Genomic DNA, 23,188 nt, shown 5'->3' with positions numbered 1-23,188 from the left:
GTAAGTGTTTCATATAGCATCTATTATGTGCCCGGCACTGTGTTAAATGCTTTTTACAAATATTATCACATATGATAGTAATCGTAGGAGGCAGGTGATATTATTATATCCATTTTACAGCTGAAGAAACTGAGGCAAATAGAGGTTAAGTGAGCTGCCCAAGGTCACACAACTAGTGACTGTCTGAGGCAGAATATGAACTCAGGTCTTCCCAACTCCAAGTCTATCATGCTATCCACTATTCCTCCAGCAGTCTTTAGACAGCAAGGACTCCAGAGGGCATATGATTCATTTCCCTGGTTCCAAGCAAAGCAGAATTCAAACGTGGTATGAGTGTCCCCTTTGCTGGATCCTCCTTAGGGCCACTGGGGATAATATGCTGGAGTCAGCGCTAACCGTTAAATTTTTATTATACACACATACTACAGAAATTGGCCATCTAGATAATAAATAGATAAATAAAGAAATCCCTCCAAATCAGGGATTTTCTTTATTTGTCTATTTATTTATTTGTTGATTGTTTAACCACAAGAACATGTTAATAATGCAGCTTAAACTTAAAAGTATATATGCATATGTTCTCCTCCCCCCACCCCGAGGCCGGTAGTTTTATATTTGCCTGATTATTCCTGTATTGGGAAGAGAATAAGCATTTATTAAATGCCCACTATGTGCCAGGGACTAAACTAAACACTTTACAAATATTATATCATCTGATCCTCACAATAACACTCTGAGATAGGTGCTATCAGTGTTGAGGTTTAGTGGTGCTGAGACCCCGAAATAGCCACATGCGGATCCTGCCCAAATGAATTTGACCCAAGCCTTCTTTCAGTCAAAGACAAGGTGTATTAAAGATCCGTCATATTGGCCAGACTCTGAAGGAACCTGAACATTTGAAAGGCTCGTATTGACAAGTGGGCTAGATTGAATCTGAGCCATTGGCCAGATTTTTAGAATCTGAGCACCTTAATGGAGGCCAAGCTGGATCTCATATGCAGAAAGACTGTGGGAGGGATCTCTGAGTGGCCAAGTAGTCAGAGGTGACTGGGAGGTAACAGGGGAAGGACCATGAATGGAGTAACCAAGGAAGACTGGCATCTAGATAGGATCAAGGAGCCAGGCACAGACAATGAAAGGGCAGTTAATTAACTGGGTAGAGTCGAAGCCAGAGACAGTGAAAGGCCAGTTGAGTGGGATAGCTGGATGCCTCAAGCAAAATCCAGAGACTTGACCACATGGGGAAATTCAAGGAGACTTCAAAGGTGTGTGGGGGTGTTTCCAGAGCCTGTACCTCTTCACTAGTACACTGATTTTACAGTTAAGGAAACTGAGAAAGGGAGAGTTTAAGTGACTTGCCCAGTCATAGGAACTCAGATCTTCCTGGCTCCAGTCCTAATACTCTACCCATCAGGCCGCCTAGCTAGCTGTCTATTGCTCTATTGCTTGAGTTTAGTGAAAGTGCAGTAGAAGGCTCCAGTCATTACCAGGCTGCTGATCTGGTGACTGAAGGCTGAAAACAACAACAATAAGGGGCATTTATATGGGCCTTTAAGGTGTGCAAAGTGACACACCCATGATCTCATTTGGACCTCACAACATTCCTGCCTATGAGCCTATATCTGCCTATATGCAAGGAGATAAGGGGGAAAAAAGTCATTAAAAAGAAAACAAATGAGAGAATAAGAGAAAAAAGGAGAGAAAGGATAAGAGGAAGGTGACTAGAAAGAAGCTTAGAGATCCAGCTCCCTCATTTTCAGGTGAAGAAACTAAAACCCAAGGAGGTTAAGAGACTTTCCCAAGAACTCAAACCAGATCCTCTGTCTACAAACCCCAATGGTCTTTACACTGCCGCACTGCCCTATCTCCAGAGAAGGAAGGAGAGGAAAGGACATTTATTCCTTTTCCCTTTTTTATGTTACTGTCTAAGGAAGAGGGAAGTGGTCTAAGTCAGAAGCAGAGCTACTCAAAGCATCTGAGCCCATCAGCAATGGGGCCCCGAGTGGTGACCCACACTTCCAGCCTGGACTTGATAGTGAGGCCCAATCTCAAATAAATAACTAGATAGATATGTGTAGATAGATGATAGTTGCATGTAGATGGATAGATAGATGATAGATAAATGAAATATATGTGCAGATAAATGGATGACAGATGTGTGTAGATTGATGATAGATGATAGACATGTATAGATAGATATTATAATGATAGATAGATGAAAGATGTGTGTACATAGATGATAGATGTATACAGATAGAGAAAGAGAGAATCTAGTCTGATTCCCTTCCCAGTATTAACAAATGGAACAGATTACTTGCTGTGTTAATGAGAATGATGAAAGAAGTTTGAGTGAGGTGGCTTTGGATTTTGTGAAAAAAAAAGTTTGACAAAGCTTCCAAAATATTTTTGTTTTTCTAGGATAGTTTTTATGACGCATTATTATTGAGCAATAATAGATCACCACTGAAATACTGTTTTTAGTTCTAGGCACCACATTTTAGGAAGGACTTTGACAAAATGGAGTCCTTAATAAGTCCTTGCTGACTTGACTTTTTTGCCTTTCTCTGTATCTCCAGTGCTTAGCACAGTAAATAATACTTTGCTGCATAGGTTCCCAAAGTGGGTAACACTGCTCCCTGGGGCATGCTAGAGCAATATGTGTGTGTGAGGGGTTTGGTTATAGCCTCAGGTACAATTGGGGGGCACTGGGGAGCAGTAGAAGCATAAGGAAAAAAAAAAGAGAATTTTGAAAAACCCTTGGTACTTGTTTCATCTGTTGTGTAACAGAGTTAAAGCCATAGTGATTACATAATTTTCCAAATAAACACCCAAAATGCAAATTATAATCAGCGGTCAAGTCTGCCAGACAGGTCTTATCAAACAAGTGTTGGCAGGGGAGTTGAGAAGTCTAACATGCATTGGCAGGAATATGTGCATGTAATGATTTTTTTGCAATATGGTACTATATGGTTATATGATGTAATATTGCACCATTAAAATATCAATGCTGGAAAAAACAAATTTATAATAAATTATTAAATTTAAGATGCATTTTTAAAAAATATATTTTATATTTTTTGAAATGACTCAAATTTAAAAAACATTAAAGGGTTAAAGAAAGTAGATTTTCAGGGAGGTGCTGAGTAATTTATTTTTAAAGGGGGAGGAAGGCCAGATAAATTTAGGAACCTCTGGCTTAGCGCATAGTAGGTGTTTAATAAATGTTTCTTTACCAATCCACTCTAAGGAAAGCATTAAAGGATTTAGACTTGTTGTTGACAAATAATAATTACATGCACACATCTACACAGACACACCAACCTGATTAATAACTGATGACATGGTGGCAATCTTCTGGAGACTTAACTTGGAAACTGTAGGGTTTGGGTCATTTACCCAGGTTCTGAAAAGTGCCAAAAATTCTTCAGGGAATGGATCCTTAAAAAAGTTATTCAGAAGCTAATATAAAAGAAAAGAAAGAAAGAAAGAAAGAAAGAAAATTATAACTAGAGCAAAGGTTATAACTATTGTTCTTGTCATTCAGTTGTGTCCAATGCTTGATGACCCCATTTTCTTGGCAAAGATACTGGAATGGTTTGCCATTTCCTTTTCCAGCACATTTTATATATGAGAAACTAAGGCGATCAGAGTTAGGTGACTTGCCCAGGATCATACTGCTAAGGAGTGTCTGAGGCCAGATTTAAACTCAGGAAGATGAGTCTACCTGACTCCAGGCCCGGCACTCTATCTACTGCACTACCAGCTGTTAAAATTATGAGCACCATGTTTTCCAAATCTCAAATAAGAAGCTAACAAAGAACATCTCTTTTGAAAGCCCTTTCTTTTGTTGAAATTCAGACTGTCAAAGAAGGTTTTTGACTTATGGTCGCTGTAATTTACATATGTAAATATATACTATATATTCTCAGGATCTACTTCTGAGTGTGAACAGTCAATACTTCATGGCATTCACTGCCACTACTTAACCCCATCTAATGTAAGCATCTGCCTAGGCTCCATGGACAGTCAAACGTGAACAAAAGAATTGGGTAGCTGTTGACCTTGAAAACTTCACTAGAAAGGAAGGGTAATGACTGGAGAAAAGATCATACCTTAAACCATACATCACAGAGGGATGCAGGAAAGGCCTGAGAAAGTTGTGACTCTGTTCTTGGCCAGAAGAAAGGAGGGAAGAAAAAGGATCGAGTACTGACCAGCCAACTCTCTCCTCCACAGCAATAACCATTTGTGTTAACTAGATAATAATTTATATAGGATCATAAGATCATAGATTTAGAGCTAGAAGAGACCTTATCGTCATCTAGGCCAACCCCATCCGCCTACCAGATACACAATTTTACAGATAAAGAAACTGAGGCTAAAAGAGATTACATGACTTGTTCATAGTAACACAGCTTCTGGTGTCTGAAGCAGAGTTTATTCTAACTCCAAGTCCAGTAGTCCATCTAACACACAATGTTGCCATAGTGGCTTGGTAGACAGCATGGAATAATGGAAAGAACACCAGCTTTGGAATTAGAAGGCCTGGGTTCAGATCCCACCACTGACACTGACCACCTCTGTGACCTTGGGCAAGTTGCTTAATCTCTTTGAATTTCAGTTGCTCCATGTGTAAAAGGAGGGGAGTTAGACTAGATTCTTCTGAGGACTCTTCTGGGTCTAGAGGTATGATTTAGACATGGATAAGAAGTCTAAAAACCCCAGATGCCCACAACCCCTAAGGAAAGCTTACCTCAATGAGGAAGATGACTGTGGTGACACTGTCTTCTGTTCTCCTGGGGCCTTCCAGAGAGAGCTTGTAGAGGTAATGTAAGGTCTCAGGGAGCTGTGTGAAGTTATACTCACTGAGAGTTCTGTGAAGAAGAATATAGACTTCCTATTAGGAAAGGGGGGAGTTTAATAGGTTCTACAGAAGGACCAGGGACAATAGAAAGATACCTCCCCATCTTGGCCCACCTATACACAAAGGGAATCACTAATAATTCAAGAAAGGCTGTGAGCCTCAACCTAAGTCCTAAAAAGTTCTCTGTACTAGGATTCCTGGGAGTTATATGAAGTCTGGATCTCTTAGCATATTTGCTATCATACTGATTCTATTCTTCCCCCACCCTGGGTAGAAGGCTTTCAATCTGCCCTGGAATGCCTGGATGAAAAAGGCAAGGTCCCATAAATTAATGAAATAATTTATATAAAACACTTTGTAAGCATAAAGAATTACACAAGTGAGTTATTTAACTCTGTTCCACAAGCATTAAGCCCCTATTATGGTGATAGACGAGCACTGAGGATACATTGACAAAAATCTGAAATATTCCTGCCTTCAAGAACTTCTATTCTTTAAGTTTATTTTAAACTTAAATATAAAATAAGAAAGAAAAAAAAACATTGCCATGCACACAGCAGAACATAAGAGAGGATTCACTATAAAACAATAAATTTCCATTTCAAGAAAACCTATGTAATAAACATTACACATTGTTTTCAGAGCTGCTCAAATTTTCTTTGCTTCCTTGTTGGTTTTTTTTTGTTCTCTGCTGTGCACTTTTTACTTTATTTTTCCCCCTCCTTCTCCCTCCTCCCAAAGAAGGTTACAATTAAGTGTAGATATATAGCTATAGATAAATATAGATAGATAGATACACATATACATACATATCTATAATCATACACATAGATACACTTACACACTCATACACATATATGTATTTAAAACAGTTGTTATGCTTATTTCCACTTATGTTTCTCTGAAGGTGGATGGTATCTTCCTTCAAAAGTCTAAGTCTTTCCACATTTTTCTAAATCAACCAGCTCACCATTTCCTACACCACAGCAATATTCCAACCCAATCACATCCTATCTGAGAGATTGTCTATCAAAGTTTTTCCCAATTTTCTGCTATTTTCTTCTATTATTGACTACACAGGTTTTATTTATACAAGAAAATTTTGATTTAAAATAATCAAAATTATCCATTTTATACTTGAACAATACTCTTACCTTATATCATTTAAGGTCTGATACTACTGAATCAGCTTCCTTTACATTTTTCCCCACCTGGTTTCTTTGAAGTTCCTCACCTTTTGTTTTTTGAAATGACCTTTGTTATTATTTTGCTAACTCAGTAAGATAATTTTTTTAGTAATTTAATTGGGATGGCATTTCATAAATAGATTAGTTAGGTAAAATTGTCATTTTAAAAATTATATTGGGGGCAGCTAGGTGGCACAGTGGATAGAGCACCGGCTCTGAAGTCAGGAGGACCTGAGTTCAAATGTGACCTCAGACCAAACACTTGACACTTACTAGCTGTGTGACTCTGGGCAAGTTACTTAACCCCAATTGCCTAAAAAAAAAATTAAAATAAAACAAAACAAAACAAAAAACTCAAAAATTATATTGGCTTTATCTACCTATTAACTACAAATATTACTTCAATTATTTACATCTGACTCTATTTGTACAAAAAGTGTTTTATGTTTATGTTCATATAATTTCTGAGTCTGTTTTGGCAGGTATACTCTTAGGTATTTTATACGGTCTAGTTACTTTAAATAGTCTAAAATAATATTGAATAATATGCTGACACAGTATAGTTTCCCTATTTTCTTTTGACTAAGTATATTTTAGTTTAAGAACTTATATTCTACTGGGTAGAAACAACAAGAATATTTTGAGGGTAGAAACATACTTAAATGAATACATTAAAGGTATATGGAGATTGGAAGTCTTTGGAGGGGAGGACTAATAACTAGGGGGAACTAGGGAAATCCTTCTGTAAGAGGTGATCCCTGAGCTAAGCTTTGAAAGGAACCCAGGATTCCAAGCTGTGGAAATGAAGAGAAAAACTGTTTTGGGCACGGGGAGAAGAGAGCAGCCAGTGCAAAGCAAAAGGTAGGAGATGGAGTATTATATGTGGGGATGAAGCAGGCTAGTCTGACTTCAGTGTGGAAAGTTTGAGGGGCAATAATGTGAAATCAGTTTGGAAAGATATCCTATAGTCAACATGGGGCTTTAAATGCTGAACAGATGAGTTTGCCCCAGAAGTCTTCTTGGACAAGGGGATCACATGGTAAAACCTATGCTTTGCAATATTAGTAATGTCAGTGATGTTGAAGAAGGATTGCAGAAGGGAAAGACTGAATTTGAGGAAGTTAATAAAGAAAATTATTTCGATAATCCAGGTAAGAGGTGATAGTGGCCTGAGCTAGGGTGGTTGCTATGTGAATGGAGAGAAGAGAACAGAGACAAGGGATTTTATAGGGAAAATCGGGCAACTGATTGGATGTAGAGGGTGGGAAAAGAGTGAAGAGTGAATAATCAAAGGTGGAAAGGTGAAGTCCTTGATAAAAATAACAAATTGAAAGAGAGGTGGGTCTATGGGGGGAAAAGAATGTGTTCCATTTTGGACATGTTGAATTTAAGATGTCTATGGTGGAGATGTCTAGCAATAAATTGGTGAGACGGGAAAGTTCAGGAGAAAAGTGAAGTTTGAGTATATAGATCTAGGAGTCTTCTGCATAAAGATGATAATTAAACCCATGGGAGCTGATGACATCAAGAAAGAGTAAAAATAATCTTTCCTATTTACTCCCTCTCTCTCCCCCCTCCTACCAAATGTATCTGATTTCTAAGTTCAGGTTGTTACTACATTTCCTGACATTGAGACATTGATGAAATAAGAACCAACCAACCTAGCAACTAGACTTCCTTCTGGAGATATACTCTAAACATTCCCCTGCCATACCCAGAGGTCTCTGGGCATGTGTATGTCTTGTAGGAATACATGTAAAGTTGGAAGGTGAGGTGGGGCTAATAAAATGAAGGGAGTGATTATTTAACCCAAATCAAACTGTTTTTTTTCCTAAACATTTGCCAGAGAGCGTTCTTTGATATTTTGAGGGCTCATGGCATCATTGTGTGTCCACTACTACCACCTATGCCCATACCCTTAAGTAGATGGATTCTTGTGGCAAAAAACAAAAACAAAAACAAAACAAAAAACCATCCACTTTTGTGTTATGAACCTCTCTACAATTAGTTAAGCTGGATACTGAACGTGCTTGAATGAGGTGGGGGTAATCTGATAATCATCTTGTTTTATTTTGAGGTAGCTGAATGTTTCAGTGGTCTGAGTGCTAGGCCAGGCATCAGGAAGAACTAAATTCAAATATAGTCTCAGATACAGTAGCGGATATAGGCAAGTCATTTAACCCCCGTTTGCCTCAGTAACCTCATCTATAAAATGGGGATAATAATGGTACCTGCTTGATAGGGTTATTGTTTAAAGATTAAATGAGATACTACTAGTAAAGCATTTAGCATGGTTTCAGGCTCATAATAAGCATTACATTTATGTTAGTTATTATTATTACTATTATTATTAATCTCCCCATATACTAAAAGGTAATTTCCCCATGCTTTTGTGTTTTCCCCCCACCCCCTCCCATCTTAAGAAGTTTCTTCTCTATCCTAGACTTCAAAAATTAGAGGTAAAAGTGTCTACTTATATGTGAGGGCAGATAATATTTCTACTGTTTGATTACCTTGATTTTTTATTTACCACTTCTTCTATGTCTTTTATAATGAGAATTCAGACATTCTAATTCAAATTCTAGTATTCTTTTCCTGACACCAGTCAGAGAACACCTGTGTACTCGTCCCAACTAGCTAGCTATAAAAATGGCATAATATAATTCCCATCCTCATCATTCCCTTTCCTTCCTGATCACCAAAGCAGAGGGGCAGGAACTGTCATTCCTGTCCTCCATCCTCAGTTTTCTCAACCAAAATAAGGGAGGTTAAACTTGATAATGTCCAAGAAAGCCTCCTATGATGCGGTAAACCAAGACAAAATGAAGTTCATTTAAAAGGTCTGCAAATATTGAGACAGATGTCAGCAATGATTTCACAGGGTGTAAGAAGGACTATGTAATAATACCTTTTCGTTTTTTGAGTTAATGGAAATGGGAGATAGGGAAGGGCCTAGTACATTGATACTACTGATTGGTTTTCTCTTACTTGGCAATGACGTAGACTCCGTAGTGATGAAATATGACATTGGAAAACTGGTTCCAGCAACCCTTTTTCTGAAGGGCGTTATCCACTTGTTGTAATCCTGAACATCTCAGTAGGAGCCTCAAAGCCTGCTGGGCAAAGCTAGATGGCCAAAGCAACAACAGTGTGACTACTTGAAGAAAATGCACACACCTTGCTGATCAGTCTCATGCACGATGCTGGTTTTGCTATGCAAGAGCTATTTCAGTGATTAGGTGGTCTCCAGCTTTTATGGGGGACAGAATATGAAGAAATAAATTTAAGATTCTTCGTCCCACAAGGGTTTTTAATAAACTATAAGGAAGAACTTTTTCACAGTGAGAACTGATAAATAATAAAATAGACTGAAGCAAGTTGTGAAAATTTCCCTTTCTGGATGTCTTTTAAAAAGAGGATGGATTTTCATCTAAGGAAAGTCAGAGTAGTATAGCCTTAAACTTGGAATCAGGAGACCTGGGTTTAAGTAAAATAATTTTCCAAATCTAATATTTCATGATTATGGTTATGTTGGCCCCACCACTTACTAGCTCTGTGATGATGGAGGTCACCATTTCTCTAAGCCTAGATATCTTCATCCATGAAATAGAGTCATAATACTAAGCCTACTTCCATGACAGAGCTATTTTAAGGAAATAATAATAGTAATTCCTCATCTGTTTATATTACCATGGGACTTCTCCATCAGGGTCAAGAAAGCTTACTGGGAAAACCTTATCATTCTGCAAGATCTCATCAACTTTGCTACATCAGCATTTATATAATGCCTACAACATGCCAAGTACTTCACAAATATTATCTCATTTGGTCCTAACAATAACTATTTTTAAAATTTTGTTTAAAAAAAATTGTGTTTTTTGTGACATTTGAGTTCCAAGCTCTTTCCTTCCCTTTTTCCCAACTCCATCTACCGTCCATGACACCATAGAACTTCTTTCTTAGTATTGCCATCTTACCATTGTTCTGTATTTTTTTTTAGCTTCATTTCACTGTTATAATGGAGTTGTAGTATTAGGGCAATTAACAGCTCAGGGAAAAACTGGGCTGCTGCTTTCCTGTACTCAGGGACAGGGAGTAAGGTACACAGAGCCTGGGCTGCCTAGGGGAAAAAAAAAAAAAAGAAAAGAAAATGAGACCCAACTGTTATTCTGGGTTTCCCCATTTTCATCTTTCTCTGATCTCAACCAGTCTTGGACAATAAAAGGAAGGACATCACCCACCCCAAACCCTGTCTTCCTGGGGAGACTTAAATCCTGTAGAGTAAAATCATGCTGATATAACCCAGGGTCAGCTATTCTCCAAAGTTCAGACTCTGGGCTTTAAGCAAACTTAATTATTTTCAAACCACAAAAATTTACTTTGAGATGAATATTCCCAGAATTATACCAATAACTTATATTTACATCGCTTTTTTAATTTTGCAAAGCTTTTTCCTTAAAATGGCCCTAAGGTCAAGAGTGCAAGTATTCCTAGCCTCATTTTACCAATGAGGAACTGATCTTCTGAGAGGCTAGTTGACTTGTCTTTGATCACACAGATCAAAGGTCTGGATACAAATCCAGGTCTCCCCATTCCAAGCTCTATTCGCTATACCATTCTGCATTTCAAAGTTGATGGATTTTCAGAGGTCATCTACTTCAGCGAAAGTTTTTGCTTTTCACAAAGGTTCATTACAAGATTCCAAGGGAGGGTGCCCAGGCTGGCCACATTGTTCGTTTCTCACCATGTTGTCCTTCTGTGGACTGCTCCATCATGTTCCCTAAAGCTCTTTGTTGTGGAAGATCACTTCAGCCCTGTACTCCCATTTTAGAAATACCTTCTTCCCCTGGGTGAGGGTGGGGGTTGAAAGTCCTCTCAGACTGGAGACTAGAGGGATCCTCCCAGAATCTCCAATTAAGGAGAGCACCCAGGCTAGCCATCTTTTCAGGCTACACGATTCAGGACTGTTCCATCATGCTTCATGCCGAGGTACTTTTTCCTTCCTTCCCCTTTTCAGTTTGCTCTTAATGTATTTTCTTCCCCCCGTAAGGTCCTTGAGGGCAGGGATTGTTTTCCTGCTCAGCACAGTGCCTGACACACAGTAAAGGCTTAATAAATGCTCACAGATTGACTGTGTCTGAAAGCTAGGTGTCTCAGTTGATAGAGTGCCAGGCCTGAGTTCAAATCCAGCTTCAGACACTTACAAGATGTATGACCTTGGGCAAGTCACTTAAGCTTGTTGGCCTCAGTTTCCTCATCTGTAAAATGAGCTGGAGAAGGAAATGGCAAACCACTCCAATATCTTTGCCAAGGAAATGGACCCCAAATGGTGTCACAAAAAGTCTGATGTGACTGAAATGACTGAACAACAACAGAGAATGACTTTGGTCTTTGTATCTCCAGCACCAAGCATTGAGTGTACTCTGGATTCACTATAGGCCTTCCAGCCTTCACTGGAGGTGTCTTAGAGTTCCAGAAAAGCTATCTCCTTCCCCTGACCTTGTCTCTCACCTGAAGGGCTGACAAAGGAGTGAGGACCTACTCCCAACCCACTGCTTGTCTGGCCTACCTTTTGTCCCCAGGCAGTCTTCTGGGAGGCAAAGTATTTCTGAAACCAATCTGACCCAGAGGGGACCAGCCCAGCCCGAAGGCTGAAGGGGGCAGGGGGTGGAGGCTTTGCTCCAGGGCTGCCAATTCTTTTGGGGCTGGAGATAGAAAAGGAAGGTGGCAACACCTGTATAACTCTAAGGATTCTGTGAGATTTGAGCTTCATTTGACTCTATCTCAGCTCAATTTCATTTTTAGTAAGAGTTGAATGAATGAGGTTTCCTTTGCAACCATGGGCAAACCACATCCTTTTTTTGAGACCTTGGTTTCTTCCTTTGTAAAACCAAGTGTGATTTTAAAATGTGAATTGACTAGAAGATTCCTAAGGTTTCTTCTAGTTCTAAGGAGTTACTTTTAGGGGATACATGTATGTGCATGTGCAGGTATTTGCATATATATGTGTATGTGTGGGTATATACATACACACACATATACATATGGGCATATGTATATGTAAATTTGGAGTCCTTTTTTCAGCACTCCCCCACACAAAGCACCTGTTTGTGGTAAGGGTTGTTACTCTATCTCCACCTCTTCAGAAATCAGGCTTCGAAGAACAGACCTTAGCACCTAGTTATCAAGAGTAATTCATACAATTCATTTAAATAACAAGTTACCAAATGGTGGGGGTGGTGAGCCTTGGGTACCTCTTTCTACCCTTGGGATAATATACACAGATAGTTGGGAAGGTCTGAATTTAAATTTGGCCTTAGACATTTGCTAGTTGTAAGACCTTTGGTAAGTCACTTACTCAGTCTGCCTCAATTTCCTAATAGTGGCACTTCACTCACAGGGTGGTGGTAAGGATCAAATGATATTTCATTTTCATCTGTAAATATTTCACATTCATTACATCTGTAAAGTATTCAACACAGTGCTTGGCACACAGTAGGAGTTTAATAAATTCCCTTACTCCCTTCCCTTGAAACTTTGGGCACGTTTGGTACCACTGGCCCTAGGTGTGATCTGTAGTACTTGTGCTACATAATAATTCTTGGAGTTATGGATCTGAGTTCAGAGAGCATTTGGCTTTGATAATCTTTGGAATCTGTGATTGTATAAAAGCATAAAGGAAAGCTAGATTAACTTTAGGGAAACACTATTTCGGCCCAAGGGATTGATTCCTTGGTAGTGGTCATGTTTGGGGCATTGGGTTTTGGGGGGAATAGGATGCCTTCTCTATAGCAATTGTCTTCCAGCCTCAGTCTTCCACTGGCTGTCACCTGCCAGGATCCCTTATTTAATAGCGAGAGTCAAGAACTGGTGTACAAAGGCACGAGTAGCCGTTTTTAGGGGTCAGGGAGCAGCAGGCATGAGAACTAGCAGTCGCCGACCTCATTGTGCCCCCAGTGTCAAGGGTCAGACACACTGTCTCCTGTTCTACAATCCCCAGCTGCCACTCCATGTCTTACCAAAGTGGTTTTGCCCCTGGCAAAATTATTCTTAGTTACAACTCTCCTATGACAGACCTAAACCTAGGTAAGGGCCTCTGTGATGAGCTGAACATTGCTGCCACTAATAGTGAGAACCTTAGAAATGGTGGACATGAGACATACTGTCACAGGCATCATGTTGGCATCATCAAGAGAAAAACGTTTCTGCGCTGGATTATTTCCTTCTACTTCTCCAGGCTTCCCCTTCAGCACCGTCAGGATTGTCTTCAGCACAAGAGGTGAGGAGTCTGTTTCTGAACTGACTGCTTGCCACATCTCCAGCACTAAACTGAAAGGTAGTCCCCCACAAAGAAAATTTAAAAAGTGTACAGTAATCTTGCATTTGGTGTGCAACATGGAAATGTACCCAGGTCACCCACTGAGGTCATCTCACTACCTTCCTGTAGCAGCTGCCTTGTTTCTTCCCACTTGGAATCTGCAGCCCTCATGTGAGACCCAAAGCTCTATATCCTGGACCTCCGGAATCCATGTTCTCAAGTCCCTGAAGAGTTGATACACTCACCTTTGGAGCTTCCATCCTAGGGCCAAACCTAATTGATTGGATGTGGAATGAGTACAAACTAGCTCAATTAACCTTCTATAGCTACTGGCTTTTCCTAGCCAGACTATGTTTTACCTTTACATCTCATCTGGCCATCCACCAAGGATGTCCACCAAGGACATCCCCCTAGGACATCTCATCACCTGTTTGGTTGGCCCTCCACTGCAAATATCAATCTCCATAGCCTTTTGCTTTTGGCACAGTGATCAAATAAATACTGTGTTTACTTCTGTAAAGGTTCTATAAATTGGTTGCCTCACTATCTCTGTCACTCCCTAGACCCAAATTCCCTTCCTGGGCCACTACTCCTCTACATGTGTTGTCTTCCCCCTATAAGAATGTAAGTTCCTTGAGGGTGGGGATTGACTGTCTTTTTTTTTTTTTTTTTTTAATCTTCAGCTCTTAGCACAGTACCTGGCACATAGTAAATACTCAAAAAAAGTTTTTTTTTCCTTCATTCATTCAAGTAGAGGGTCAGGAATCAGAAGCCTTGGTTCTACTTTTTTTATACAACACAAATAATCATGTTTGAATCCCCAAATAGAGAGAATAATGTCTTTTTCCAGTTGGTTTTGTGACTTGTCAACTTCTTGGGACTTCTTCGAAAGGGTTGTAACAAGATTCCAAAGGAAAATGAAGTTGGAAAATCCATTTTCCTCTTTTGCTTCTAAACATTGCCCAACTTATAGTCAAGGACTTGTGATTTATCACCCATGTATTCTGCTCCTCTAGGCAAGTGTACCTATACATTTAGGTCCACTACTATCCCCTTCTTTTTTTTTTTAAGGCTATTGGGGTTAAGTGATTTGCCCAGGGTTATACAGCTAGTAAGTGTCAAGTGTTTGGTCTGAGGATCAATATGAACTCAGCTCCTCCTGATTTCAGGGCCGGTGCTCTATCCACTGCACCACCTAGCTGCCCCCACAACCCCCTTCTAATCCAATATCTTGGTACTACTGTGGCATTAAACAGGATACATAGAAGGAGTCTCTACTTCAGAAGATGTTGGCTCAACATTCAGGTCATTGTGGTTCCTGGTTCTTACTGTTCTCTTTCTGGAATGCTAACCCCTATTACCTAATCTTTCTGTGCCAGAGTGTTTGACCTGATGTCCTGTCCCTCCATGTGTAAATTTCCTGACTCCTATCATGTCTTATTAATCCCTTGATTCCCTCTGCCCTTATGTTTCCTGGACTAGTGTTTTCTGTTTAATCATCTCGATTATGACCACTTATGCCATCTTGGACTGCCATTACTCTCAGATCTGCCTCCTTTCATTCTGCTTATATTATAGACTTTGGTCCAGACTGTTACTTGGAACTCCATTGCCTAATTTGGAATCCCACTCCCCTCTCACTAGTCCCTTGCATCAGGGTTGATAGTTGTGACTTTGAATTATGCTTCTCTACCTAGATAGGCCGGTACTAGCTAACCTATTAAAATGTCCTCTTCAGATGCTCAATTTTCAGGCTCTCTCTGGCCTCGAAATCAGAAGCTAAGGAAACTTAGAGCTGGAAGGAGCCTTGGACATCATTTAGGCTAACCCCCTTATTTTCATGTGAAGATACTCAGGCCTGGAGAAGGGTAGTGATATCCATGAGGTCACAGCTAGTATGCGAGCAGAGCCAGAGATACTGATGCCTATTATACCACATAACGTCCACAAATGGAAAATCCTAGTCCTACCCTCATTTTTTGCCATGTAAATCTTAGTGTTGAGATTTATTCATTTTTGTCTGGAAACAGTGTCTAATTAAATTCACCTGGTTCTAATTATTCCATCCCCTTTTATTACCTTCACACTGATATGCGAAGTTTGTATTCTATTGCCAATAAGCATTTATTAAGCATCTTCTACATGCCAGGCACTGTGCTAAGCCCTGGGGATACAATGAAAAGCAAAAGACAGTCTCTGCTCTCACACTAATGTAGGAGACAACATGTAATCAATGATGTATAGATAAGCTATATACAGAAGAAATTAGAGATAATCAAGAGAAAGCAGACACTTGTCTTAAGAGGGAACAGGAATCTTGAGTATTATTCTTTCCACAAAAAGCCTTCCTATCCTTTGACTCCTTACCTACCAGGTTCCCTGCTAAATTTTCTCTTGCACATTCTTATGTCCCACCTTTTCCATTCTCAAAACTCCCAGGTCATACTACGAATTAAGAGTTCAGATAACTAGAAACTTCCATTTGTGGCTGGGGAACTGAAGATTTCAGTTCATCTTACTAACAGGTAGAAGTGAGAGCCCTCCTCTTGGTTAATAAAGAGACCACTTTGCACCATTCCGGTAGATGTTCCAAGACTTCCCTCAAGGAGAATAAGAAAATGCCCATTTGTCAGGAAAACCCACTACTGTTTTAAGGGACAATGGTCTGTGCCTAAAATACAGGCATCAAGAAAGCAACATTTATAAGCTCTGGGTGAATATACTCTTAATAAAAGAAACTTTCTCACCTGTTTACTGGATACGTATAGTCCAAAAGTTGAAAGACGACTTTCTGGGGGCAGCAGCGAGTCAACAAGGTGACTACCTGCAGCAGTGCATGCTTTAGAATGTTAGGTGACTCACTACTCAATTGCTTATGAATATAATCCACAATCTTAGCTGCCTGGAAGAGAAATAGTACATCAGAAACTGTCTTCTCTGATGTTCTTCCTATTGTTTTGAATATGAATAATATAGCCCTAAGCTTCTTGAGGTTATGGCAAGACTCCACAGAATTCACCTCTCTAATTTAAGAAAATCAAGAACTGGAGGTAAGAATTTAAACCTCATCATTCATCAACAGGGAGAACAATTAACTGGGGAAAAGGGTAAAATCAAAGCATTTTAGGCTAAAAAAATATATTTAGGGAAGAAATAAACCTGCAGGTCCTTGAATGACAAAATAAGATCCATCTATTATAAAATTCCTTGAAAATATGTCTTGGAAAGTCAGTTCAGGTGCAACCTGAATAGGAGAGTTTTCCTGACAACCTGATTTTTAGTGCTCTCTCCAGTGCTTAGCATAGTGCTTGGAACACAGTAGACACTTGATAAATGCTTGTTGATTTGACTTGAGGACTCAAATTACATGTAAATGTTCTTTCCCTCTAGTAGAATCAAGCTCTTTCATTTTGCCTTTCTATCCATAGAATGTAGAATAATGTCTTGCATATACTAAGCACTTAATAAATGCCTGATATTTTTATTGTCAGTTCTGTCATGATCAATGAAATATGTCAGCTTCATGAAACCAGTTAAAATAACTTGCTGAAAAGCCATCCATGTGTCACCCAGTATGTTAACTCGATGATACCAATGTTGATATTATTTGCATTTATAACATACATTGTTTTATTTGATCCTCACAAAAATCCTCATCAGATTTGTAGTGTAAGAAGTTTTACCCTTTTCCTCTCACTTCCTCCTGAACTATCTGCAATCTGGCTATTCATTCAAGTAAAAACACTCTTTCTAAGGTTATCAGTGTTCACTTAATGGCCACATGTAATGACTTTTTCTCAATCTTCATCCTTCTTAACAGCTCTGCATTTTTTGACACTATACATTACCCTTTTCTTATTGATTATCTCTTCTCTTTCTTTTTGTGACACCACCCTGTCCTGGTTTTCCTACCTGTATAATTGCTCCTTAGTCACCTTTGCTGGGTCTTTATCCAAGAGTCACCCGCTAACAATGTGTTTCCCCCAAGGCTCTGTTTTGGGTTCTCTTCTCTTCTTACATACTATTGACCTTGTTTATCTCACTAGCTCCCATGGCATATCTACAGCTCCTGAGATCAATTTATCCAGCCCTAACCTCTATCCAGACCTCCAGTCTCACATCTACAATTGCTTAATGAACATCTGAAACTAGATGTCCCATAGACATCTTAAACTCAACATGTCCAAAACTGAACTCATTATCCTTCTCAGAAGACTCTATCTTCTTCCCAAACTCCATATTTCTGTTGAGGGCATCATCATCCTTCCAGGCACCCAGGTTTGCACCGTAGGTATCATCCTTGACTCCTCACTCTCCTTCACCCTCCACATCCAATCTGTTGCCCAAATCCTGCTGATTCTACACCTGTAACATTTCTCATATGCACCTCTTTCTCTTTTTTGACACTGCCACCACCTTGGTATCAGCCTTCAACACCCCATGTGTGAACTGTTGCAATAAGCTATTGGTTGCTTTCCCTCACTCATTTCTCCCCACTCCAGTCTACTCTCCACGCAGCTATGAAAGTGATCTTCCTGAAACAGAGTTCTGACCACATCACCACTCTTTCAACTCCCCTCCCCAGTCAGAGAAACTCCAGTGGCTCCCTAGCACCTCCAGGCTCAAATATAAAAGCCTTTCTTTGGCTTTTAAATTTCTAACCCTTTTCTACTTGTCTAGGCTTTTTAGATCTTACTCTCCCTCAATGTACTCTCTGAGCCAGTGACACTGGACTCCTTGATGTTCCTTACACCAGACACTCCTCCTGACTGGACACTTTTACTCGCTTTCCTTCCTGCATGGAAAGCTCTCTCTCTTCATCTTCCAGCTTCCTTCAAAACATACATACATACTTATTAGCACATATTTCTTGTGCTAATATCACTTTGTAGTTTATGGGTTGCTTTTGTCACAACCATCCTGTAAAGTAAGGTCAAAAGACCTGGAAGCAAGAACCAACTTCACCATTAGTTATGTGACTTTAAGCATGTCCCTTAACATGTCTCTGGTACTTGGTTTCCACATCTATTAGATGGAGATAATAATACTAGACAGAATCTAACTAAGGTGGAGCAAATGGACTTTTTGCATCAGGGTCCTACACTTTCTCCCTAGGAAAGTGTCTTTCAATGATTCTTCTCTAAATCAACCACTATCTTTGCCTCAGCTAATGTTTTTATGGGGTCTATGAAAACAGTCACATTCATGAGATTCTCTGGAATACCAGTTGCACATTACCAGTGAGAGAAATAATTATTAATAACCAATAATTTGGGGAGATTCAAAGCTCTCCTCTTCTTTCAAAGTCCTCATTTTAAAAGTTCAGTCTCTTGAAGGACATTACTGATAATGAAATTGAGTTAACTCTTCTCCATCTTGGTCAGAACCCCATTGTGTTCTACACTTGCTTAGGTGGAGACAGATCCTTTTGTCTAGATAGCTCAAAGCTGGGAGTAGTCTGAGTATAGAGATAGTTTCTCTGTCCAAGGTTGACATGATGTCACTCTCAGCCCTTCATTTTAATATAGCTCACCTTCCATTGTATCATCCAATCAGAGCTGATTGCCACCCCTTAGGAACATGTGCTCTTTGAAGGGTGTATGAACTGTAAGCCTGCTGCCATGATTGTCTTTTGTCTAAGAGAGCTGGCCAAATGACCACCCTTTTATTAATAATGGCTCGTCTTATTAACAAAATGATTAAATTACTCAGAAACTGTTTCTTGAACCTTTTTAATCATCACACCAGCATGACTACACCCCCAGTGGGACTTGTTCTCTGCACAATAAACCCTTCTTCCTCACAGACTACCTTCTGTACCAACATTATGCCTCTCCCCTGCACTGCTCTAGATGACCCAGTTGGACAGTTGCACTTTCAGATAGTTGCATGGCCTCTTCTCTCAATCAACTGAATTTGCCCCTGTTTTGGTTTCAGGTAGGTAGAATTCTGATGTTTGAAGTCCTTACTTTACAGGATGGTTGTGACAAAAGCAATCCATAAACTATAAAGTGATAAAGAAAGTATGTTGTAACAGATTTAGTTATATCAGCTTGACCATGTATGGTGGGGTATGGTGAATTTCTTTATAAAATGGAAAGCTTATAAATCAATTGTAATCTTTATCCTCTTAACAGCAGTATAAGCTTCTCACATTTATGCAGATGTTTGGAGGATCATAGATTTAGAACAATAAAGAATCTTAGAGATTATGGATACCAGTGTCCTTAATTTATAGGTGAGGAATCTGATGGTCAGAGTGGTGTCTCACAGCTAATATAGAGAGAGGCCCAGGCTTCAAACCCAGGTCTTCTGACTGCATGCTCCTTCTATTGTACCACACTGCCTTTCTTGGATAATGTTCAGTAAAGGCCCTTGCAATTGAGGACCCTTGAAAACCTTATTTTCTGAGTACAGGTCAATGAAAGGCAGCATGTAGAGAGCACAAGACTTAGTCAAGAAGGTCTGAGTTTGCATCCTACCATGGTATATTCCATAACCTCTTTGGGCCTCAGTTTCCTCATATATAACATGAGATGCTAGGAGCAGATGACCTCTAAGAGTCCCTTCCAATTTTAAATCTATTATCCTATGAGACAAGAACAGAAAATAGGAGGACGTGTATTAGAGTAGAATTCCCTCTTCCCCACCCCACCCCAAGGGGAAAAAAAAAAAAACAAAACAAGTGAATCTGTGCTTTGTTATTATTAACCAAGGCTCTTACCCCAGTCACTTTAGTGCCATAGTCCATTAGGACCAGTTTCAACAAGGTTGATGCTTTTGTTGCAGTCTTCAATGGAGGGTTGCAAAGTTTCTTCAGAAGACCAAAGACAAAGTCATTCAGCAGGTATGGTGGCAAGTATTCACCTATATACTGAAACCAAACAGGAAACAGCCAATCAGCCAGAGTGAAACTTGATTGTGATGCGGTAATGGAACCTGCCTCCCTAAAAAGAAAAGACCATGTCTTTGAAAGCAACCCAGTCCCTGAATTTTCCCATACATTTCCACAGCCCAGATTACTGGCCTCTGCCCAAGGCAACTGGCCCACCCCAGCCCACCTGGATCACCTAATTAGCTTACTTGACAGTCCTTTCACTGTAGCTCTTGGCCCAACCCAGACTACTTGCATATATCCACTATTCCTTAATCCCACTAGATCATCTAATTAGCCTACTTGAGGTCCTTTCACATCTGGCCCACTCAGATTATTTACTACTCCTTAATCCCACCCAGATCCTTTCACTATCCTTTTTGTATGTAAGTATCAATCTCACTCCCAGTAAGTTGCAGTTCACTAGGAACCGTGCTTGCTACTATTGCATTATAATAAAACTTGCCACTTTGACTGGAAGAAGGTTTGAGTGTGTGAATTCTTTTCAGGAGGACTCTGACCTGTACCTGACATTTCAGGATCCCAGCAACCCCAAATCATATCAATTTCTTAGCATAAAGCAGATTTTTTTTTTCTCTAGAGCAAAATAAAGATAGAGAGAATATCTTCTCGGGGTGAAGAGAGCCAGAATACAATGGAGGTAAGAGGGAACACAATCATATTTACTTTTCTATACCATGGTTGTATGAACCCAGATTGGACATGGTCCTGGTGGGTAGAAATTAAGACTGACAGGAGTCTGGAGACACAAGAGGTAGAATAGTAACAGGGATGCATTGAAAGGGACTTGTGGTGGAGATGGGAGGACTTTGCTCCTTCCTGTCATAATGACACCAGGCAGAGAAGGATACAATACAAATATCTCAGTGTCTAAAATATGGAAGATAAAATCCATAGGAACTGAGCTATACAACAAAGGTGGGTAAAAAAAATGCACTATATATTTAAGTAACCTGTTCTCATCATAACCTCATGAAATTTCTCCTTTTACAGAGGCGGTACTGTATGTGGTAAATAGAGTACTCAACTTGAAATCAGAAAGACTTGGATTCAAATCCTGCCTCAGACACTTAATAGTTGTCTGACCATAAGCAAATCACTTAAACTGTCTGTGCTTCAGTTTCCTCATCTCTAAGAGGAGGAGGTTGGATGAAATGGTTTCTAAGGTCCTTTCCCACTCTAAATATATGATCCCTATGTTCTTGCAGCACAACAGTAGTGCACCACCTTTCCTCCCCTAGCAATCTCTTTCACTAGCCTCACTAAAGGGGAGAGATACTGCTCAGCTGATGACAATCATTTGCCTCCACTTTTTGCCCATCACTTAAATCCAATTCACTTGCAAGTCAAGACATTACTTTCTTGGTGTCACTGGTCCTCTTCAAGAACAAAGGATAAACAATGACATCATGGCAAAAGTATCGAGTGACTCATATTACCCATTAAATAATTAAGAATGTCATGCAGGGAATCAAGAGAAAGGTGACTAGAATGGAGAAAAGCCTCAAGATTATGTGATGTGGGGTTTGACTAATGGAACCTGGGTTATTCAGCATGGGCAAAAGAAGAATTAGAAGGGACATGACAGCTTTCTTCAATTACTGAAGGACTGCACCATGGCAGAGGAATTCAGTTTCCTCGGCTTAAATCTGAAGGGTAGAGGATGCAAGTTGCAACAGAGGCTGATTCAGGTAACTTCCCAATGATTAAAGCTATTCAAAATTATACTCACTACCTCTTGGAATTGAGGGCTCCACAAGGGAAGAATAGAGAAGGGGACCACAAAGTTTCAGATTTGGAAGAGATGTCAGCAGTCAGCCAGGGCAATTTTATTAGAAAAGGAATCTCCATTGGTAAATGCCTCCAAAGGAGTCATCCAGGCTTTCCTTAAAGACTTCCACTGAGGAGAAACCCACAACCTCCTCACCCACTCATTCCATAAATACATACGCTAGGGCTTCATGCCTGGCTTGCTTGTCAGAGACCCTCTGGAGTGTATTTTTTAAAAAATTTTTTAAAAATTTACTTATTTTTAGTTTTCAACATTCACCTCCACAAGATTTCGAGTTCCAAATTTTCTTCCCATCTCATCCCTCCCCCCTCCCCAAGATAGCATGCATTCTGAATACCCCTTCCCCTAATTTGCCCTTGCTTCTATCTCTCTACCCCTACTGTTATCCCCTTCCCCTTCTATTTTCCTGTAGGGGAGGATAGATTTCTATATTCCATTTCCCATATTTCTTATTTCACAGTTGCATGTGAAAACAATTTTTAATATGTGTTTTTAAAACTTTGGGTTCCAAATTATCTCCCTTCTTCCCTCCCCACCCACCCTCATTTAAAAGGCAAGCAACTTGATACACTTATACATGTGTAGTCATGTAAAACACTTCCATAGTAGTCATGTTGTGAAAAACTAAGTATATTTCCCTTCATCCCATCCCACCCCCTATTTATTCTATTCTTTTCACCCTGTCCCTCCTCAGACATGTTTGCTTCTGATTATCCTCTCCCCCAATCTGCCCTCCCCTCTATCATCCCCCTGCTCTCTTGTCCCCTCCCCCCCATTTTCCCATAGGGGAAAGATTTCCATACCCAATTGAGTGTGTATGGTATTCTCTCCTTAAGCCAAATCCTATGAGAATAAGATTCACTCATTCCCTCTCACCTTCCCCCTCCCTTTCCCCTCCACTGTAAAAGCCTTTTCTTGTCTGTTTTATGTGAGATAATTTACCCCATTCTACCTCTCCCTTTGTCCTTCTCCCAGTATAATCTTCTCTCACTCCTTAATTGTATTCTCCATATATCACCCATTCATCTTCAACTCACCCTGTGCCATCTATCTATCTATCTATCTATCTATCTATCTATCTATCTATCTATCTATCTATCTATCTATCTATCTATCTATCTATCTATCTATC

General features: G+C 39.8%; 1 protein-coding gene across 1 annotated transcript in view; it reads right to left on the bottom strand.

The window, feature by feature from the left end:
* The window catches only part of MROH9 (maestro heat like repeat family member 9), a 224,997-nt gene that overhangs the window by 27,128 nt on the left and 174,681 nt on the right, over positions 1–23,188 (bottom strand). The window contains exons 9-17 of the mRNA XM_027868360.1: positions 20,094–20,243; positions 16,117–16,271; positions 13,615–13,630; positions 13,489–13,562; positions 13,215–13,380; positions 10,029–10,171; positions 9,040–9,177; positions 4,754–4,874; positions 3,322–3,459 (exon numbers count right to left, since the gene is read on the bottom strand). Of these exons, the coding sequence (XP_027724161.1) occupies positions 3,322–3,459; positions 4,754–4,874; positions 9,040–9,177; positions 10,029–10,171; positions 13,215–13,380; positions 13,489–13,562; positions 13,615–13,630; positions 16,117–16,271; positions 20,094–20,243 (1,101 nt within the window). The remainder of the gene's footprint in view (positions 1–3,321; positions 3,460–4,753; positions 4,875–9,039; positions 9,178–10,028; positions 10,172–13,214; positions 13,381–13,488; positions 13,563–13,614; positions 13,631–16,116; positions 16,272–20,093; positions 20,244–23,188) is intronic.

This window comes from Vombatus ursinus, unplaced genomic scaffold (genome assembly GCF_900497805.2).
Source record: "Vombatus ursinus unplaced genomic scaffold, bare-nosed wombat genome assembly UNPS02014789.1, whole genome shotgun sequence".
NCBI lineage: Eukaryota > Metazoa > Chordata > Mammalia > Diprotodontia > Vombatidae > Vombatus > Vombatus ursinus.
This window is presented reverse-complemented; position numbering and strand designations above follow the sequence as displayed.